This window comes from Ornithorhynchus anatinus, chromosome 12 (genome assembly GCF_004115215.2).
Source record: "Ornithorhynchus anatinus isolate Pmale09 chromosome 12, mOrnAna1.pri.v4, whole genome shotgun sequence".
NCBI classification, from domain to species: Eukaryota; Metazoa; Chordata; class Mammalia; order Monotremata; family Ornithorhynchidae; genus Ornithorhynchus; species Ornithorhynchus anatinus.
In genome coordinates this window covers 59051420-59072360 of record NC_041739.1, presented here as the reverse complement: position 1 = coordinate 59072360, position 20941 = coordinate 59051420, and the positions used below count along the sequence as shown (strand labels likewise).

Genomic DNA, 20941 nt, shown 5'->3' with positions numbered 1-20941 from the left:
GTCACTTAACTTCTCTGTGCCTCGGTGACCTCATCTGTGAAACGGGGATGAAGACTGCGAGCCTCCCGGGGGCAACCCGACGACCCCGTGCCTACCCCAGCGCTCAGAACGGTGCTCTGCACACAGTGAGCGCTTAACGGATACCCACATTATTATTAATTAGCGCTCAGGAAACAGGGTCTGTAATGGAGACGCCGCAGGCGCTCCAGGAGGGTGGGATTTCCCAGCTGCTCAGGTGGCCCAGGGCTACTCAACCGGCGGGAGAGGGTGTGGAAGGAGACGCCTCGAGAGACGCCTCGAGAGCCCCGGTTGCCAAGACTGACCGCTAGACCCTCGCCTCGCCCGTCAGAGAGAGGCCCCCAAGATTTCAAAAACGTCACCCGGGACCCTCTGCCACACTCCTCGGCCGGAGAGCCGCCAGCCTCCCCGCGGCCCCCCCCCGCAATCCGGCCCCTTCTCCGGATCTCGTCTGGAGGGCAGGGGTCACGTCTCCCAACCTCTTAGAACGGCGATCTGCGCACCGCAAACATTTGATAAACGCCACCGATCGAGGGGTGACCTGCCCGGCCAGGCCACAACGGCCCTTCCCGGCGGTCGGGTCGGGACGGTCTTCAACGGCCTGATTCTGCTTTGGGAAGAGGAAGGAATTCAGTCCCGTCCTCTGTCCCGCTTCACGGGGCACGCGAACGGGAGCCAGACGTGCCGCGGAGACCCATCCGCCGAGTGGGGTTTCGGAAACCAACGGCGAAGACGGCGGCCCGGCTGGGAGGGCCCCGCCCCAAATGCCCGAGGACGTTAACGTCGGGCGGCCCGGAGGCGTCTCCTCTTCTCCTCGTCATCGTCGCTACCGTTTACCTGAGAAGCAGAGTGGCCTCGTGGAAAGGGCGCGGGCCTGGGAATCGGAGGACACGGGTTCGAAACCCCATTCTGCCACCGGTCCGCCGTGCGCCCCCGGGCAAGTCCCTTCGCTGGCCGTCGCTTTCCTCCTCGGTAAAATGGGGCCGCGACACCTGTCGTCCCCCGCTCGGCCGGCCAGCCCCACGCGGGGCCCGCGGAGAGAGCACGGGCCCGGGAGTCGGGAGGTCATGAGTTCTAAACCCGCCTCCGTCTCGTGTCTGGCGTGTGACCTTGGGCAGGTCACCGCACTTCTCCGCGCCTCTTTTACTTCACCCGCAAAATGGGGATTGAGACGGTGAGCCCCACTTGGGTCAGGGACTCTGTCCAACCCGATTCGTTTGCATCCGCCCCACCGATCAGCACGGTTCCCGGCGCATAGTAAGCGCTTAAAAAATACATTATGATAACGTTGGCATCTGTTAAGCGTTTACCGCGTGCAGGGCACTGTTCTAAGCGCCGGGACAGACACAGGGGAATCGGGTTGTCCCACGTGAGGCTCACGGTCTCGATCCCCATGTTACAGATGAGGTAACTGAGGCACAGAGAAGCGAAGTGACTTGCCCACAGTCACGCGGCTGACAAGCGTGACCAGACCGAAAGCCCGTCAAAGGGCAGGGACCGTCTCTATCCGTTGCCGACTTGCTCATTCCGAGCGCTCAGTCCCGTGCTCTGCACGTAGTGAGCGCTCAATAAATACTGTTGAATGGAATAAATGCTACTGAATGAAAAGTGGCAGAGCCGGGATTCAAACCCGTGACCTCTGACTCCAAAGCCCGGCCTCTTTCCACTGAGCCACGCCGCTTCCCATAATCATCAGTACATCATCAGTACATTATCAGTACCCCGGTGGTCAGGACAGTGCTCGGCACAGGGTACGCACTTAATTCTACCGTTATTATTAGGGCGCGGTCCATCCACGGGCAGGGCCCGGTCCCCGGCACCCGGGTCCGCACACACACAAACACACAAACACACCCCGGGAGTAAAAGGCCTGGTCTCTGACCTTAGGACGTAGATCGTCGTCCACGGAAACGGATTCAATGGTATTTACTGAGCGCTTACTACGTGCAGAGCACTGGACCGACCACTCGGAACCAGCGATCCGGCAACGGATAGAGACAATCCCTGCCAGCCGTAAGGACTGCTGCTCTCTCCTAGATGGCGGGGATCGTGTCTACCAGCTTGACTGTTCTGTACTCTCCCCAGCGCCTGGCCTAGAGGAAAGAGCACAGCCCCGGGAGTCAGAGGACCTGGGTTCTAATCCCGGCTCCGCCAACGGCTCGCTGTGTGACCGAGTCATTTCACTTCCGCGGGCCACCATCATCCTCATCCGCAAAATGGAGATTAAAAATCCGTTCCCCCTCCCCCTAGGACTGTGAGCCCCACGTGGGCGGGGATACGCGCCCAACCTGCTAAACCCGTATCCACCCCAGCACTCAGAAGAGAGCTTGACGTGTGAACGCTTGACAGATCTCGCAAGGGGACGAAGCGCTCGGCACAGTACTTCGTACGCAGCGAGAGCTCAATAGATGCGATCGGACAGCTTCGTGCAGCGTCCGGTAGACGCCACCGATTGATTGAATCACAGACGCCCCCCGCCCGTCCCGGTGCGTAGGAGCCACCAAACAGGGGAAGGGAGGGGCAGCGTGGAAGGAGACAGATCGATCTGTGTCCATCTGTTGCCGACCCGTCCACTCCAAGCGCTCGGTACGGTGCTCTGCACGTAGTGGGCGCTCGATAAATACTACCCAATGAATGAATCACGGGGAACGGTTCTGGCCCAGAGGCGGCCAGCTCACGGGCAGCTCGGTGGGCTTCCCGGACTGGATTTCCCAGTGGGGAATCGAGGGCGGGCCCACCGTCTCCAACGGCCGCGCTCCTCCCGGCGAGCCGCCGGGAAGCTCCCGTTTACGGAGCCTGGGGCCCCCGGGCCCTCCCAAGACTCGCCGCCCCCATTCCGTCAAGGAGAGGAGCCGTCCGGGGATGGCCGCAGACGCCCTCCCGGGGTCAAGGGTCGCGAGGTCGGGGATCTGCCCCCGGTCCTTATCACGCTCTCACCGCGGCCCCCCCCGAGAAGACGGTCGCACCCAGCCCGGCCCGCTTTGGGAGCGGACGGAGGCTCGGGCCATCCCGGGCCTGGCTGCCCGGAGGCAAAAAGATCGCGAGCCCGCGCCCGGCAGCCCGCCGCTGCTTGGCTAACTTTGTCCCTCTGTTCCGAGAGGGAGGACGGCGGCTGGGACGGCGGCCTCTTCCGGGAACCGTCTCGGTTTCGCCAGCCTCTCTTCGCGGGGGAGGAGGGGGCTTTACTTCGTACTCGGCAGAGGGACCCATTTATAGATCTGCAGGCCTCAAGCGGCCTGGGGCTCTCCGGCCAGCACGGACGGATGAATTGATGTGGTATCCCCGTGGTGGGGTCGGGACAGGGAGATGTTGCTCAACGCATAAAAGCTTCCCTATTTTTGCATTTAACACCAATCGAATTGTCTCCCTGGGGGCCGGCGGCAAGGCGGAGGTTCAACAGCCTGTCACCCGACGCGGCAACCGTTCAAGTCAAACCGAGCAAAGGGGAATAATAACGTTGGTATTTGTTATCTGTCGAGCGCTCGCTACGCGCGGAGCGCCGTTCCGAGCGCCGGGGTAGACGCAGGGGAATCGGGTCGTCCCACGTGGGGCTCACGGTCTTCATCCCCATTTCACAGACGAGGGAACTGAGGCACCGAGAAGTGAAGCGACTCGCCCACAGTCGCACGGCCGACAAGTGGCAGAGCCGGGATTCGAACCCACGGGCCCCGACTCCAAAGCCCGTGCTCTTTTTCCCGCGGAGCGTCAGCCCATTTCATACCGAGGGCGGATTGGTTTTCCAAGTCTAAAACCAAGCCTAGGGGATCTGTGGGGCTTCACCCAGATCCCCCTCCCACCGTGCACACGGGACTTTGCGAAATACGGTGGGGCGGGTGGCGCAATAGAAAGCCAACTGCCTCTTTAATCATATTGGTCGAGCACTCGCGAGGTGCCAGGCACCGTTAAAAAAATAAAGAGATGTCGGTATTTGTTAAGCGCTCGCTACGTGCCGAGCACCGTTCCGAGCGCCGGGGTAGACGCAGGGGAATCGGGTCGCCCCACGTGGGGCTCGCGGTCTTCATCTCCATTTTACAGACGAGGTAACGGAGGCGCCGAGAAGTGAAGCGACTCGCCCAAAGTCGCCCGGCCGACAAGCGGCCGAGCCGGGATTCGAACCCAAGACCTCTGACTCCAAAGCCCCTGCTCTTTCCACTGAGCCACGCTGCTTCTCTACTACGCACCGAAACAGATAGAAGATAATCGCGTCGGACACAATCCGCGCCCTAGGTGGGGCTCGCCGTCTTAAAATCCCCATTGTTCGGATGAGGTAACTGAGGCACAGAAAAGTGAAGTGATTCGCCCAAGGCCGCACGACAGAGAAGAGGCAGGGTCAGGATTAGACTCCTAGGTCCCACCGCTTCTCCAGAGAGCCTGCACGACGAACAGCCCAGGGGAACCACCGTCAACTGGCTGAATGCAGAGACCGTGGCTTCCGACTCCATCGTTCTCTCCCAAGTGCTTAGCACAGGGCAGGCACTCAGTTAGTAATCTTTCTCCACCGCGTCTCTGGTGCAGGAGGGAAGGCGCCCCGCTGCCCGGACCCCCGATGCCCTGGCCCCGCTGTCCGAGCCACGGCAGCCTTCCCCTCGGGCTGAAGCTTGTCCTGGCTTTCAGTCGACCGTTCGATTTTCCCCACGCAGCAGGAACGTTACTACCCTGGATGCATTTTCATCTTCAGTCAGTCAATGGCACTGACTGTTTACTGAGCGCTATGCTGAGCGCCGAGGAGAGGACAAGACAGTGAGGCCTAGTGGACGGAGCACAGGACCTGGGTTCCACTCCCAGCTCCGCCACACGTCTGCCGCGTGACCGTGGGCAAGTCACTTCACTTCTCTGGGCCTCGGCTCCCTCGTCTGGAAAACGGGGATTGAGACCGTGAGCCCAACAAGGGACGGGGACCGCGTCCGACTTGATTTGCCAGTATCTATCCCCGTGCTCAGTGCAGTACCTGGCACATAGTGAGCCCTCTAACAGACACCATCACCGTTACTATCACCTGGGACGGGGACTGCGTCCAACCTGATTTGCTTGTATCCACCCCGGCGCTCAGACCAGCGACTGGCACGTAGTGAGCATTTAACAAATGCCACAATTATCATCGCTATTATTATCGCTATCGAGTGGGTAAACACAAGCAGCAGGATGACGGTTCTACAGACAGGGACGCGACCCACCATCTTGCCCGACGGCTTCCATGCGGGGAGGTCCCGGACGGCGCTCGTGGGACGCGGGATGGCCCTCCGCCTGACATCAGAGGCATTCACTAAGCTCCACATTGGTAGGAACAGTAACCGCATCTGTTAAGCGCCCTCCGTTAACGGCATTTCTTAGCTGAGTGTCTACGCGACAGGCGCTGAAGTTAGATGGAAGCAAACTGGGCCGGAGACAGTCCCCGGCCCACACAGGGCTCACAGTCTTAACCCCCGTTTTACAGACGAGGTAACGGAGGCCCAGAGAAATGAAGCGACTTGCCCAAAGTCACGCAGGGGACAAGTGGCCGGGGCGGGATTAGAACCCGGGTCCTTCGGACTCCCAGGCCCGTGCCTTCTTCTCTTTTCCCTCAGTTCCCTGATCTCGGCTCTGCCCGCAAAGGTGACCTGATCACTGTCACCCCCGGACTCTGTCAAAAAAGGGACACAATTCGTTGACCTTAGCAGCTTCCCTCTGGTCCCTAGTCACCGTATTTTTTTTTTTCCTTTGTCTCTCCGCAAAACTTGGGTTCCCAGATTAATGAAGTACTCTGCGTGTGTCATTATCGCCCCGTCGTAGAACAGAGAAGTCCCCAGTTCTTTTCACTTCCCCAAATGCTTTTCTATTTGTCTAAAAAAAAAAACAAAAACGTGTCATTCACCTCCTGTTCCTGTCGGTGACTTTATACTGCTCTTAAAATTTTTGAGCTAACGTCCTGAATTCCACTAGGCCACGCTGCTTCCCACGGAGCGTATCCTACGGTGACGATGTCACACGGAACCGTCTAGGGCCATCTGGATGCCCGGTCCCCCTTCCCGGAACCAGGGCGTCCCCCTCACGGGTCCCCGAGAGGGCTCGGGAGTCGAGGAGGAGGGAGGCCGGGCGTCGGGCACCCCACTGGACAGCCAGGCGTCCACGTGGGGCCGTCTCCACACCAAACCACGCTAGTTCCACGGCAGAGGCCTACGGCCAAGGCTTCTTCCTCATCTCATTTCCAAATACCTTCGGGATTCATTTCTTCACAGGCCGAAGCGGTGAGCCCGAGCACTGGTCACCGCGGTTTCTCCGTGGTCCACACCCACTACACTCCGCTGGACTCCGCTGGGTCTTGAAGATGCTGTTTCAACAGCGGGCCACCGGCATCGAGTACCATTCCACCTCCGTCTCCCTAGAGGTCTCTCATCGTCGCGTCGGGGCCGCGGCTGCCCGGGCACCGTCACCCTCCCACGGAGCTGGGTCGGGAGGAGCCGGCCTTCGATGCCAGCGGCCGGACTAAGTGCCGGGCTCGTGGCCGCGGCCGAGGCGGCCGATAAGTCATCGGGCCGAGATGCCGGCGGGGGGAGGCGGGCCGGGGAGCCGCCCGCCACGCAGCTCTTCGAAGGCAGAGATGGGCAACCATCTGATTTGGATCCTTTGGGTGCCGTCGGCCGGCGACCGCCGCTGTCCCCCTTCCACGCCCCCCGTAAACCCCGCCGGGTGTCCCGGGCGACGCGCTTCCGTGGTTCGGGGCCGCTTCGGGAATTCGGCGGCGGCGATCCGACCTCTCCGACGCCCGCTTCGACGCCGATCTCAGCCCCCTGCGGGCGCGGCGCCCCGGGAGGCGCGCTGGCGGCCCACGGTCCGGCGCGAGGGAACGGCCGCCGCTGGGGGCTGAGGTCTGGAGGGTGAACGGTTCCCCCTGAGAGCCGGGCAGACTTTCCGAGCGAAACCGGACACCGCCCGAAACAAAAGCGGTTTTGGGTCTCGTCAGTCTCCGGAGACCCCGCCGAACCTCTGGCCTGTGAACCCCGAGAGCCTCCCACCCAACTTGGGCTCTGCCCGGTACAGAGTCTGTCTGGGGAGCTCCCGGAGGGGCGGAGACCCGGGGCTTCGGTTCTGGCATCTGACCCTGACGATCCCATGACCCCAACCGTCTTCTCCAAGTGGAAACCTGGGTCCCTAAAGGGGATGGGCTGGGCCAGAGTTAGAGGCGTCAGCTCCGTGGGACGAGGAAAGGGAGACCACCAGCCTCCCTCCTCTTGGGTCCCAGACAAGACCCACGAGTTTCTCCTCAGCCCAGAAGAGACTTCAAATGGTGTCTTCCTGCTCCGCTCGCTCTCTGAAGTCTGCCCGCTCCCAGGCCCAGGCTCCCCGAAATCACTTTTCTTGTCGCTGCTGTTGACGGTATTTGTCAGCGCTTTACTATGTGCCGGGCACCGTACTAAGCGCTGGGGTAGACACAAGCTAATCGGTCGGGTCGGGCGCAGTCACGATCTTAATCGCCGTTTTACGGACGGGGTGACCGAGGCACAGAGAAGTCGAGTGACCTGCCCACGGTCACACAGAGCAAGAAGCGGAGCAGCATCAGAACTCAAGTCCCCTGACTCCCAGGCCTGGGCCCTACCCACTAGGCCACCCTGCTTCTCACGGGGCCGCGGTGCTTCTCTTTCCCTCTCCGCACTCCCAGAGAAAAACTGGCACCTCCGGACCTGGTCAAGGGGGAGGTTCTTCCCTTCCGCCAGGTCTGGCTCCATCTTTTAACTGTGAACTTGTGGGGGGGGGGGGGTCTTACCGATCAAGGGGAGGGTCGGTTAAAAATGATAATAATGATAATAGCGGTATTTGTTAAGTACTTACTGTGGACTGTACTAAGCACTGGGGTAGGTAATGATGATAATTTTGGTATTTGTTAAGCGCTTATTATGTGCAGAGAACTGTTCTAAGCGCTGGGGGAGATACGGGGTCATCGGGTTGTCCCACGTGAGGTTCACGGTCTTCATCCCCATTTTGCAGATGAGGTCACTGAGGCACAGAGAAGTTAAGTGTCTCGCCCACAGTCACCCAGGTGACGGGTGGCAGAGCCGGAATTCGAACCCATGACCTCTGACTCCCCAGCCCGGGTTCTTGCCACCGAGCCACGCTGCTTCCCTAGGTACAAGATAGTCGGGTCCCACACGGAGCTCACGGTCTAAGCAAGTGGGAGAACGGGTACGGAATCCTCATTTTACAGTGGAGGGAACTGAGACACAGAGAAGTGACTTACCCAAGGTCACACAGGGACAAGTGGTGGAGCTGGGATTAGAACCCAGGTCCTCTGATTTTCAGGCCTGAGCTCTTTCCATCAGGTCACACAGGTCCCGAATCTCTCTGATTCCAACTCTCCCCACTGATTGGGGGGGGCAGGAGGGTTGGGGAGAGGGGACAGTGGGATGGTGCCGGTGGGGGGGGGGGGGCGGGGTGTCGTGGGAAGCGGCGTGATTCAGTGGAAAGAGCCCGGGCTTGGGGGTCAGAGGTGGTGGGTTCTAATCCCGGCTCCGCCGCTCGCCGGCTGTGTGACTTTGGGCCGGTCACTTGACTTCTCTGGGCCTCAGCGACCTCATCTGTAAAATGGGGATGAAGACCGGGAGCCCCACGTGGGACAACCCGACGACCCCGCATCCACCCCAGCTCTCAGAACAGTAAGGACGGACTTGTAAGCAGTCACGGTGGCACGCAGTCAGCGCTTAACAAGCACCGCCATTATCCCGTAGCACTTAGATATATATCTCCGATTCTATTTATTTATACTGATGACTGTTTACTTATTTTGATGTCGGCCCGCCCCCCCCCCCCCCCCCCCCCCCCCCCCCCCGACCTCCTGCTTCTAGATTGTAAGCCCGTTCTGGGCAGGGACTGTCTGTCTTCATTGCTAAACTGTCCTTTCCAAGCGTTTAGTACAGTGCTCCGCACACGGTAAGCGCTCAGTAAATGACCGAAGGAACGAATGAACACGTGTGCGCATGCACGCACGTCCGTTCCCCAGAACTGGAAAATCCCACAGGCCTCGGGATGGAGAGTGAGCGTCCACCCCGGAGGCTGCCGGGGAAATCGTCGAGACACATTTCCAGTTATTGGGCCACAACTGAAATGCTGTGCCGTTGGCACCGCGCCCTCGTGGGTGCCCAGCCAAGATCTGCAGGGAGAGCGAGGCTCGGTGGAAAGAGCCCGGCCTCGGGAGTCCGAGGCCACGGGTTCTAATCGCAGCTCCGCCGCTTGTCAGCTGTGTGACTTCGGGCCGGTCGCTTCGCTTCTCTGGGCCTCAGTTCCCTCAACTGGAAAAGGGGGATTAAGACCGCGAGCCCTACGTGGGACGGGGACCCGATCATCTTGTATCTGCGCCGGCGCTTACGACAGCGCCCGGCACAGAGTCAGCACTTAACAAATACCATAATCATCATTACCACTGAGCGAAGGACAGCGTGCCTGGGTCGAGTGGAGGTTGTCAACCGACGCTCCGAGGTCAAAGCAAGAGAGTTCTCTCTCGCTACACCATGAGCGGTAATCGTTCCGGGCGCGAGCCGGCCCCTCGGCTAAGACCATTCTTTCGGGACCCCGGTGACTCCAAAATAGGTTGCCGAACCCACGCCACCCTGGACTCTGTACGTGGGCGGAGGGAAGGTAACGAGCACCATGAAAATCAACAGGGGAGAGGAAGAGAGGATGCTTTACTAGACCAGCGAGGGCCTGTTGTACCCCACAGACGGCCGGTCCGGGGCACGAGTCCGGAAGCGGGTCGGCCGGGTCCGCCCCGGAACTCCCACCGGCTGCTCGGCCCGGGGAGGCTCCTGTCCGGTGCCGTGCCAGCTGCGGGTACGGGTTGCAATCTCCCCAGCCCCCGGGCAGGGACGGCCCTTGGGGGCGGGCGGCAGACGCCCTGACGCACGACCCCTACGCGGGCTACCTCGGGTGCAGGTTCACGATGCCACCTGGACCGTTCTGGGTCCTCCTCCGCCCCGGGCCGGGGCGAACCCGGGTATCCCTTCCAAGCCACCGAACCCGGCGGCAGGAGCCGTGACCGAGGGAGGCAGGGTGTGGGAACCCCGGGGCCTGGACATCGTGTGCCCCCCGCGGGCAGGGGAAAGGCCGACTGGAAGGGGACGGTCACCGCAGAGTGGAACCAGCCAGCCAGCCACCCTGCCAGCGGCGAGCGGCGTCGAGGGGATCCGCGGCCCCCCGTCCCCCAGCTCCGCCTCCGGTCCGGTCCTCCCTGCGACCGAAACAACCGCCCCTCCGGTCGGGGTGAAGGGCGGAGACCCGTGGCACGCTCCCTCGGGCGCCTGCACTCCCGTGGACCCGCCGGCTCCGGCCCGATGGCCGCGGACCGCCCGTCTCCGAGAGGTCCTTCGGCCCCAGCGGCCCCGGCGGGGCCTCGACGAAGCCCCTGCCTTTGAACGGCGTTGAGCTCCAACCCCCTCCCTCTGCCCCGGCAGCCACCCGGGGACCTAGAGATTTACACACACTATTACCACCGTACGGATTAAGCCGCCCCTGTCAGACACCGGGCCGAGCACGGGGGTGGATATCAGATCAGACCGGTCATCCTCCCAGTCCCACGAGGGGCTCACGGTCCGAGACAGCGGAGGGCGAGATCCACGAGGTTAAATATCTCGCCTGAGGTCCCGCGGCTGACCCGGAGACCAGGCGTCCCGACTCACGTCTCCACGCTCTTTCCGCTAGGAAGATGCAAAAACATGAAGGACACCCACCCGCCAAGGATATTTAAAGATGCAGATCGGGCGGCTCTGTTTCTTCCCGGATGCCATCGTACGCTGACGAGCGTAATATCCCAACCTCCCCGCCTGTACTTTCCAAGAGCTCGGTACAGCGCTCCGCACACGGCGAGCGCTCAATAAATACGATCGAATGAGTGAATCTCCCCGCTCCACCAGGTTGAAGGGTTTTAACTGGGCTAGCGCCCACGTTCGCGGCTCCGTTCCCGTCTCGGACGTCCGAAGGCCCGGCGTGGGAGCCGCCCGAGATCAACCACCCCTCCGACCTGACTCCCAAGCCTGCAAGGCCGCTGGCCTGCCGCAGGCCGGGGAAGGGGTCGGGGGTGCGGTGGGGCCGGCAGATCGGGCCGGGGGTCGGAGCGTGGCTGGCCGACCAGCAAGCCCGGGCCGGGGGTCAGGGCGCGTCGGGACCGGCAGATCCATCGGAGACTTAGAGCGCAGCGGGACGGGCAGACGGGACCGACGATCAGAGTGCGGCGGGACCGGCAGACCGCGACGGGGGCCGGGGCGCGGCTGGACCGGCAGACCGGGCCGGGGGCCGGGGCGCGGCGGGACCGGCAGGCCGGACCGGGGGCCAGAGGGTGGTGGGATCGGCAGCCTGGGCTATAGACCGTGAGCTCGTCGCGGGCGGGGACGCGTCTGACGCTATATCCTACTCTCCCCAGTGCTTAGTACAGGGCCCCGCACGCAGTAAGTGCTCAATAAATACGACCGAATGAGCGGTCTAGGGGTCGGAGTGCGGCGTGACCGGCAGATCGGGCCAAGGGCCGGAGCGCGGGGGGACCGGAAGACCGGGCTAGGGGACGGAGCGGGAAGGGCCGGCAGACTGGGCCGGGGGCCAGAGGGAAGTGGGACCGAACGACCGGGCCAGAGGCCGGAGCGCGGCAGGACCGGCAGACCGAGCCTGCGTGGGGACGAGGCGCGCTCCGGTCGATCTATTCAGAGTGTCTGCGATGTTGCCACGGTACCGTATCACAGTGCGTAAATCAATCTTCATCACTCGCCGCCGCCCTGCTCTCAAACCACCGACGCCCTCCCGTCTCCCCTAATTTCTCGGCACGGCCGTAGACGCGTTACCGAGGCCGCCCCGTCGCGATGTCAGACGGAGATGTCCGCGTTCTCCGGCTCGGGCGAGAATCGGAGATAAGCCCGGCGCTCTCGCCCCGAGCCGGGGAGGCTCGACCGGAACGGGGCCCCCCCCCCCCCCGGCCTCCTCGTCCGCTCCCGGGAAGGCCGGCCGCAACGGGCCGCGTCCGAGTGCCGGATGCGATTTCGGGGAAGACAGTCCGGTATCACCCGGGCGCCGGTCTCCCCTCCCGGGGCTCGTGTGCCAACAAGTCACCCGTGCCGCGGTAGACTGGCTGGCATCTCCAGGAGGCGGCCCGGCGTAACGGAGAGACACGAGTCGGGCGGTCGGGACGTGGGTTCTCGTCCCGACCCTGCCACGGGCCCGCCGGGTGACCTCGGCCGGGTCGCTTCTCTGGTCCGGGCGGGTTCCCCCGCGGTAGAACAGGGGTAACGATTCCTGCCTCTCCCTACGCCTTAGATCGCTGACCCCCACGGGGGACGGGGACCGAGTCCGATCCGATCGTCCTCTATCCTCCCCGATTCCCCGACGGGCCGTAAGCGCTCAGTAGACACCACGACTCACACGCCTGGCATCCTTAGGGCACGAGAAGACCGCGTCTCGTCCGCCTCTCTGAACGCTCGAAGAATGAGATCCAGCAGGAATATCAACAGGGAGGCTCACTCCTCAAACCCGCCCTCCCGCCTGGCTCGGCGACGCGGTGCGGCCGGGAGTCCCCCGGCCCCCGAACCCGGCTCCCCGCCACTCGGGACGGTCCCCCATTACTCAGTCTCCCCAACGCTGCCCGGTGCCGGCAGTGGGGAAGCAGGGTGGCCTGAGCAGCGTGGCTCGGTGGAAAGGGCCCGGGCTTTGGAGTCGGAGGTCATGAGTTCGAGTCCCGGCTCCGCTACCCGTCAGCTGGGTGACTGTGGGCGAGTCACTTCACTTCTCTGGGCCTCAACTACCTCGTCTGTAAAACGGGGAGGAAGACCGTGAGCCCCACGTGGGACAACCTGACTCCCCTACGTCTACCCCAGCGCTCAGAACGGTGCTCTGCACGTAGTTAAGCGCTTAACGGATCCCGACGTTATTATTAATGGAAAGCTCCCCGGCCTGGGAGACAGAAGGCCCTGGGTTCCGAGCTCAGTTTCGCCACGCGCCCGTTGGGCGACCCTGGGCACGGCACCTCGCTTCTCTGCGCCTCAGTTACCTCGTCTGTAGAACGACCCGCCTCAGACTTCGAGCTCTTCGTGGGGCAGGGACTGCGTCCGGCCTGACTCTCCCGAATCTTCCCCAGCGCTCAGAACGGTGTCTGACGCACAGTACTCATTCGATGGTATTTACTACGTGCAGGGCACTGTACTGAGCGCTTGGAACCGACAAGTCGGCGACCGACGGAGACGGTCCCCGCCGTCCGACAGGCTCACGGTCTAATCGGGGGAGACGGACGGACGAGAACGACGGCGATGAACCGAGTCGGGGGGAAGCATGGTAAGCGCTCGACCCATACCACCGCTATTATTATTTATGTTTTCCTTTTTACTCCCACTCCACGTTTACAGCCAGCTCTGCCGCTTGTCTGCTGCGTGACCTTGGGTGAGTCACTTCACCGGGCCTCGGTCATCTCATCTGTAAAATGGGGGCGCAGACCGTGAGCCCCACATGCTGCGGGGCCCCCGTCCGACCCGATCTGCTTGCAGCCACCCCGGAGCTTAGTACGGTGCCTGGCGCAAAGTAACCACTTGACCGATATTTTCTGTTTGTTCGGTTTTTTTTTACAGCTGGGTCCACGAGCACCTCCGGGACGGGGAGAACGTCTCACTGTCGTCAGCCGCTCTCGCGGGGACACGGTCCGGCCCGGCCCCCCGGCCTCAGTCGGTGCCCGGCGCCGCGCCCCGCGCCCGGGGGGCCGCCCCAACGCCCAGGAAGGACGACCCCGGACGGAGACGGCCACGTCGGCATCTCCCGTCCGCCCGGGGCCTTTTCGGGGTTAACGACGCGAGACCCGCAGATCGGGGCCGTCTCGTCCGTCCCGCGGGGGGCGCGGGGGGGGGGGGGGGGGGGGGGAGAGAAAAAATACGCAAACTTCCAAAGCGGCAGCCAGATGACGAGGCGGCCTGGAGCGAGAGGGGCGGAGGATTGGGGGGAGGGGTCGGCGGCTTACCCAGGCTCATCTTAACGGGGAGGTTCTCTCTGCTGGCGGCCTCCACCAGATGTCTCCGGACCTCCATCACGGCCTCCTTCTGCTTGAGCGTCAGCAAGGATTCCCACAGGGCTTTGGCCTCCGCGTCGCTGCGAGGACACACGCGGGCAAAAGCACGCAAACGGGGTCACCGGGGCAGGCGCGGAGGAGCCCTGCTTTATGAACATCACCCCCCCCCCCCCGCCCCCGCCCCCCCCCCCCCCCGGCCCCGGCCCCGGCGCCCAGTTTACGGGGACCGAGCGGATACCGCGGCCCGAAGGAACGGCGACCCTCCTTGGACGGACGCCGGTCGCGAGGAAGCTCGATCGGCATCGTCGCGACAGAACCATTTGGAAGAGGGAAATCGGGCCTCTGACGGGGGACGGAGCTTCCGCCTCCATTTACGACGACGACGTCGGTAGCTGTTAAGCGCTTACTATGTGCCGAGCACCGTTCCGAGCGCTGGGGGGGGGGGATGCGGGTTGTCCCGCCCGAGGCTCACGGTCTTCGTCCCCAGATGAGGTAACTGAGGCACCGACAAGTCAAGTGACTTGCCCGCAGAGTCATCCGTCGGGCCACCGCGGTCCCCGGCTTCGAAGAGTACCGGGAACCCATCTCCTCCAGGAGGCCCTCCCCGATCGATCCCCACCGCGACCCTTAGCAGTCTCGTGCACGTCACTGATTTAGTAATAGTCTCTCCCCTTCCTCCCTGGCCGCGCTCCTCCCCCACGGTAGCAATAAACAGAATCGAGGGGATGAACGTCTCATTAAAACAACAGCAAATAAATAGAATCAAGGCGATTTCATTAACAAAATAGGCTAATGAAAATATATAAAATATAATGAAAATATGAAAAAGGGGAGAGCCTAGATCGCTCCCCTTTCAGACCCGACAGACCGCTGCTCTCCCCACTTTCAAAGCCCCCCTAGAGAAGCAGGAAGGCCCAGAAGACAGAGCGTGGGCCTGGGGGTCAGGAGGCCTCGACTTCTAATCGTGGCTCTGTGACCCCGGGCGAGTCACTTCTCTTCTCTGGGCCTCGGTTACCTCATCTGTTAAATGGGGATTGAGACCGTGAGCCCCACGTGGGACAACCTGACTCCCCCGTGTCTAGCCCAGCGCTTGGAACGGTGCTCTGCACATAGTAAGCGCTTAAAAAATACCAACATTATTATTATTATTATTATTCTCTGGGCCTCAGCGATCTCATCTGTAAAACAGGGACTACGACTGTGAGCTCCCCGTGGGGGGACTGACCGTGTCCGGCCCGATTTTGCTCGTGATCGCCCCAGCGCTTAGCACAGTGCCTGGCGCGTAGAAAGCGCTTAACAAATACTACGACAACTAAAATCCTATCTCCTCCAAGAGGCCTTCCGCATTTTAGCCCATCTTTTCTCACCCTATTCACCTTCCCTTCTACATCTCCTAGGCACTTGGGTCTGTCTCCCTGAGGCGCTTTGATTCTTTTCCTATCCCATTCCCACATCTCCTTTAGGCGTTATACTCACCCCTCCCCGAGCCCACAGAACTCACGTCCGTACCCTATGAGAAGCAGCGTGGCTCGGTGGAAAGAGCCCGGGCTCGGGAGTCAGAGGTCGTGGGTTCAGAGCCCGGCTCCGCCACCTGTCAGCTGTGTGACCGCGGGCAGGTCTCTGGGCCTCGGCGACCTCATCGGGAAAATGGGGATTCATGTCATCACGTAGGACAACCCGATGACCCTGTATCTACCCCAGCGCTTACAACAGTGCTCGGCACATAGTAGGCGCTTAACAAATCCGATTATCCTGTAAGCCCATCGATGGGCAGGGACCGTACCTGTTGCCGATTTGTCCATTCCAAGCGCTTAGTACAGTGCTCTGCACATAGTAAGCGCTCGATAAATACTATTGAAAAAATACTATTGAACGAAATACCAACGTCATTATTATTATTATTATTAAACCCTACGGTTTCATCTGTTTGTACTGAATTTCAGCATCTCTCTCTCTCCGCCTAGCCCGTCAGCTCCTTGAAAAAAGGGATCGCGTCTACCAACTCAGTTGAGCTTCCCTCCCAAGTACTCAGTGCAGAGCTCCGCAGGCAGTCGGCATTCAATAAATATCATCGGCTGATTGAGTTCATCCATTTCTCCGGGCACTCGTCGTTCCCGGTTCCGCACACGGTAAGGGCTCAACGAATACGCCTGAACTGAATTGAAGGTTTTCATCCTTTCCTGCTGCTGGCTTTCCACCCGGGTCTCCTTGCCTCACTGGACTGTAAGCGGCTCAAGGGCCGGGACCATCTTTCGCCTGTTACTGCAGGCGCCACGTACGGTTTCCCAGCCGCAGGAGGCACGCGATAAATATCACAGCCGAAACGAATCCGGTGTGTGAAAAACCAGAGACCGAACACCTACGCCGGCTCTAAAAACGAGAGTGATTCCGCATCCAAACTGCACCCTGGAGTTCCTGCAACCTGCCAAAATATTTTTACAACTTTGATTAGTTTTATGAACGGGTGGAAAAAGCTGAAGCTGCATGACACTGGCCAACAGGCTGCCATCAGTTCTGATGCCCAGAACTGTGCTTGGAAACTACGCCGGCCCGGGAGAACTTTCAAAGCATTTATTTAGACGCGCGATGAAGGGCTCAATCACCAGCACGGACTGATTCACGCGTTCACTCTTTCGACCGCCTTTTCTGAGCGCTTGCTGTGTGCAAGGCACTGCACTAAGCGCTTGGGAGAGTACAACAGAACAATAAACGGGCACATTCCCTGCCCACAGTGAGCTTCCAGTCTAGAGGGGGAGGCAACTCTGTTACACGGCAATATTCCAACTCTTACACTGTACTCTCCCGAACGCCCGGACCGAGGTGTCTCTAGCCAAGCTTGGGGCCACTGGATCTATACTTCGGACGCTCTCCTTCCCTCTCGGAAACGACCCGAGGACGTCGGGCAAGAGGTGGGCGTCTGCGTTCGCCACTCCCAGAGGAGACCCCATTTGACCGCTTCCAACCTGTGGCCTGGGACCACGTCTCGCTTCTGTTGAACTCTCCCAGCGGCCAGGATGGTGCCCGACTGACGCCGGGTGCTCAGTACAGAGCCTGTCGTACACTAGGCGCTCAGTAATAACGACGTTGATATTTGTTAAGCGCTTACTACGTGCAGAGCGGTGTTCTAAGCCCTGGGTTAGATACAGGAGAATGAGGCTGTCCCGCGTGAGGCTCACAGTCTTCACCCCCATTTTACAGATGAGGAACCGAGGCACAGAGAAGTGAGGTGACTCGCCCACAGTCACACAGCTGACAAGGGGCGGAGTCGGCGTTCGAACCCATGGCCTCGGCCTCCCAAGCCCGGGCTCTTTCCCCTGAGCCACGCTGCTTCGCCGTAATACAGTGCGCGCCCTAGACTGGGTATCCGGGACAGTGTCTGCCCCACAACAAATACCATCAGCCGGGTCTGCCTCCTCTGACGAAGCTCTCATCGGCCTTTCCCCTTTTTCCTCCCAACTGCGTCCAATATGCCTCGGGTTCCTAGGCCTTTAGCCCTTAACTACACCATCCCCGCCCCTGAATCACGACGTTGGTATTCGTTAAGCACTTACTACGTGCAGAGCACCGTTCTAAGCGCTGGGGGAGATCCAGGGGCATCGGGTCGTGCCGCGTGAGGCTCACGGTCTTCGCCCCCATTTTCCAGACGAGGTCACTGAGGCCCAGAGAAGTGACTTGCCCACAGCCACTCAGCTGACAGGTGGCGGAGCCGGGATTCGAAACCACGACCTCTGACTCCCGAGCCCGGGTTCTTTCCCCCGAGCGCCGCTTCCCTCAAGCGCTTACAGCTTCAGGCTACCCGTAATTTCTTTTAATCTCTGTTTCCCACCCTAGACTGTAAACTCCTCGAGGGCAGGAACGGTGCTTATTTTACTGCAGTCACTTAGTTCAGTGCTCTGCCCACGCTAGGCACTCGGTAAACACCACCGATCACCTGCTCGATCCAGCCTGGCGGCAAACGGCTCTTGGGAGACTGAGGGTCCACGTGGAAGGCTTGTCTTCCCTCGTGCAACTTCAACTCCTCCCACACCCCCAACCCTCCTCCAGATCGCTGTTCGTCACGTCGATTCCCGCCTCAGCGAGCCCTTCTTCCACCAAGCGGGTCGGCGGCCGCGGCGGGGCAGCGGCTTAGGCGGGGGATGCGCCTCGGTCTCCTCCGCGCAGAGCTCGGTACTGAGCGCTCGGGAGAGTCCAGTGAGGTTAGAAGAAATGATCTTTGCTCTCAAGGAGTCAACTGCGGAGAGCGGGCAATACGGCTACGTCCGATTCCTGCCCTCGGGGAGGAGACGGGGGCCCTCAGGCTGGTCTTCTTTTACGGGAAGAGCAAACCCTCCAATGGAAAACATCCGCGATGTGGGCCGGAGCCCCCCCGTCCGTACGAGAGTGGGAAAACCGAGTCGGGCCTTTCTGAGTAGAAGCCGACATTCAAGCCCCCGCTCCCTGGGAGCCCCTTACACGCCGCCTCGCCAGCCCCACAACCCCCTTTAAGGTGATCGGCCATCAGTCCGATTATAATAATATCGGTATCTGTTAAGCGCTTACTATGTGCAGAGCACCGTTCTGAGCGCTGGGGGAGAGACAGGGGAATCAGGTCGTCCCACGTGGGGCTCACAGTTAATCCCCATTTTACAGATGAGGTAGCTGAGACACAGAGAAGTGAAGTGACTCGCCCACAGTCACACAGCTGACAAGCGGCAGAGCCGGGAGTCGAACCCGTGACCTCTGACTCCGAAGCCCGGGCTCTTTCCACGGGGCCACGCCGCTTCCCTAGGCCCGGGGGGGGGGGGGGGGGGTAGGGCAGGGAAGCGACAGGCAGAGCGGGTCCCCGCGTGGGCCTCGAGTCCAACTTTCACCCCACCTTGGGTTCGTGGGGCTCAAAGCGAGGAGGGCTCATCTGGGGAAATCCTCCACCGTTGGCGAGAACGGAATCCGCGACTGCTCCCAACCGAATCGACGATAAGAACCACAATATCTGTGGCATCTGTTACGCGTTTCCTGGGTGCCAGGCACCGCCCCGAGCACCGCGGGGAACACAAGCGACGGAGGTTGGACACGGTTGCCGTCCCACGTGGGGCTCGCGGTCTTAATCCCCATCTTCCAGAAGAGGGAACCGAGGCACCGAGAAGTGGAGTGACCTGCCCGAGGTCACGCAGCAGACAAGTGGCGGAGTCGGGATTAGGAGGCAGAAGGTCGTGGTCACGCTCAATCCCCCCAGGGTGGCCAACGACGGAGTGGAAGGACTGGGAGGAGGGGAGGGCCCCGGACCCCCGGACCACCGGGGGTGACGTTCAAACTGGTGTGTCCGGGCAGAGGGCCCGGCCCGGGGAGGGTAGCCAGGACCACGGATATGGTATGGCAGGCTCCCTCGCCTACCTGGAAGGAGCTCCTTGCTCCCCTCGATGTGGCGAGAGACGGACCCGCCCCCGGAGGATTCTGAGGAGCGGGGAGACCCGCGCGGGACGTCCCGGAACCCAAGACCACCACGGCGGACGCCGTCAATCCCGTTACCCAGGGAGCCCGAGGGTGCCTGGTGGAGAGAGCACAGACCTGAGAGTGGGAAGCCCCCGGGGTTCTAATTCCGGCTCTGCCCCTTGTCCGCTCTGTGACCTTGGGAAATTTCATTCAGCTGTATCGACTGAGCACTTGAACGTGTGCAAAACACTGCACTAAGTGCTTGGGAGAGAACGGTCTAACAACCCACACAGTCCCTGCCCACAGGGAGCAAGTCGCAGCGTGGCTCAGTGGAAAGAGCCCGGGCTTGGGAGTCAGAGGGCTTGGGTTCGAATGGCGGCTCCGCCGCTTGTCAGCCGTGTGACTGTGGGCGAGTCACTTCACTTCTCGGTGCCTCAATTCCCTCATCTGGAAAATGGGGATGAAGACCGTGAGCCTCACGTGGGACAACCTGATGACCCTGTATCTCCCCCAACGCTTAGAACAGTGCTCTGCACATAGTAAGCGCTTAACAAATACCAACATTATTAACTTCTCTATGCCCCATCTGTAAAATGGGGATTGAGACTGTTAGCCCCGTGTGGGACGGGGACTGTGTCCGATCTAACCTTGGTGCATCCTAGCGCTTAAGACGGGCCTGGTACATAGTAAGCACTTTTATACCATTAAAAAACCCCCTCCAGATCACACACACGGAGCTCCCTGAGGGCGGGAGTGGGTCTTCTTCCCTGACCGGTTGTCCCCGAGCGCTCGGCCACGCTCCGCATACAGCAGGTGCTCAAGAAATATGTTTATTTTAAGGTATTTGTTAAGGGCGTACTATATGTCAGATACCGTTCTAAGCACTGGGGTAGACACAAGTCGATTAGGTCAGACGTATCCCCTGCCCCGCGTGGGGCTCACTGTCTTGAGGAGGAGGGAGAACAGGGATTGAATCCTCATTTTACAGGGGAGGAAACTGAGGCACGGAGACGGGAAGAGACTTGCCCAAGATCACGCGGCAGAAGGGGGATTAGAACCGAAGTCCCCTGCCCCCCAGGTCCGTGCCGTCTCCGCCAGGCCACGCTACTTCTCTACCGTCGATTAATTCGCCGATGGATTTCGTGTCCGGCCCGGCCACACCTGCCGTCCGAAGGACTTTGGAAGGGAAAGGGATTTTTTTTTTTTTTTTTAAGTTACGCTGCAGAGGTTGACAGACGAGAAGCGGAAATAGAAAAATATACGAAGTACAAATAAGAAACTATGCGAGGCATTTAAGACGCACCGTAAACATGCACTGCGCCCTTATTTTCCTTCCAGGCAACGCTATTTCTTCCCGGCTGCCTGAGGCTGCCGGGTGACCGCTCGAGGTCGAAGTAGCCTTGCACACCGGCGTACTCCTAGAACTCTCAAGTACACTCGTCAAAAACGTAACAGAATAAAAAACCAAAAGCAAAGGCTCCAGAGCAGCTCCATAAAGGGATCGGATGGGGCGTCCTC

At 60.8% G+C, this 20941-nt stretch overlaps 1 protein-coding gene across 1 annotated transcript in view; it reads right to left on the bottom strand.

Annotated features, from left to right (window-relative positions):
* The window catches only part of SCFD2 (sec1 family domain containing 2), a 139121-nt gene that overhangs the window by 98369 nt on the left and 19811 nt on the right, over positions 1–20941 (bottom strand). Inside the window, exon 3 of the mRNA XM_029076554.1 lies at positions 13967–14094. Within this exon, the coding sequence (XP_028932387.1) occupies positions 13967–14094 (128 nt within the window). The remainder of the gene's footprint in view (positions 1–13966; positions 14095–20941) is intronic.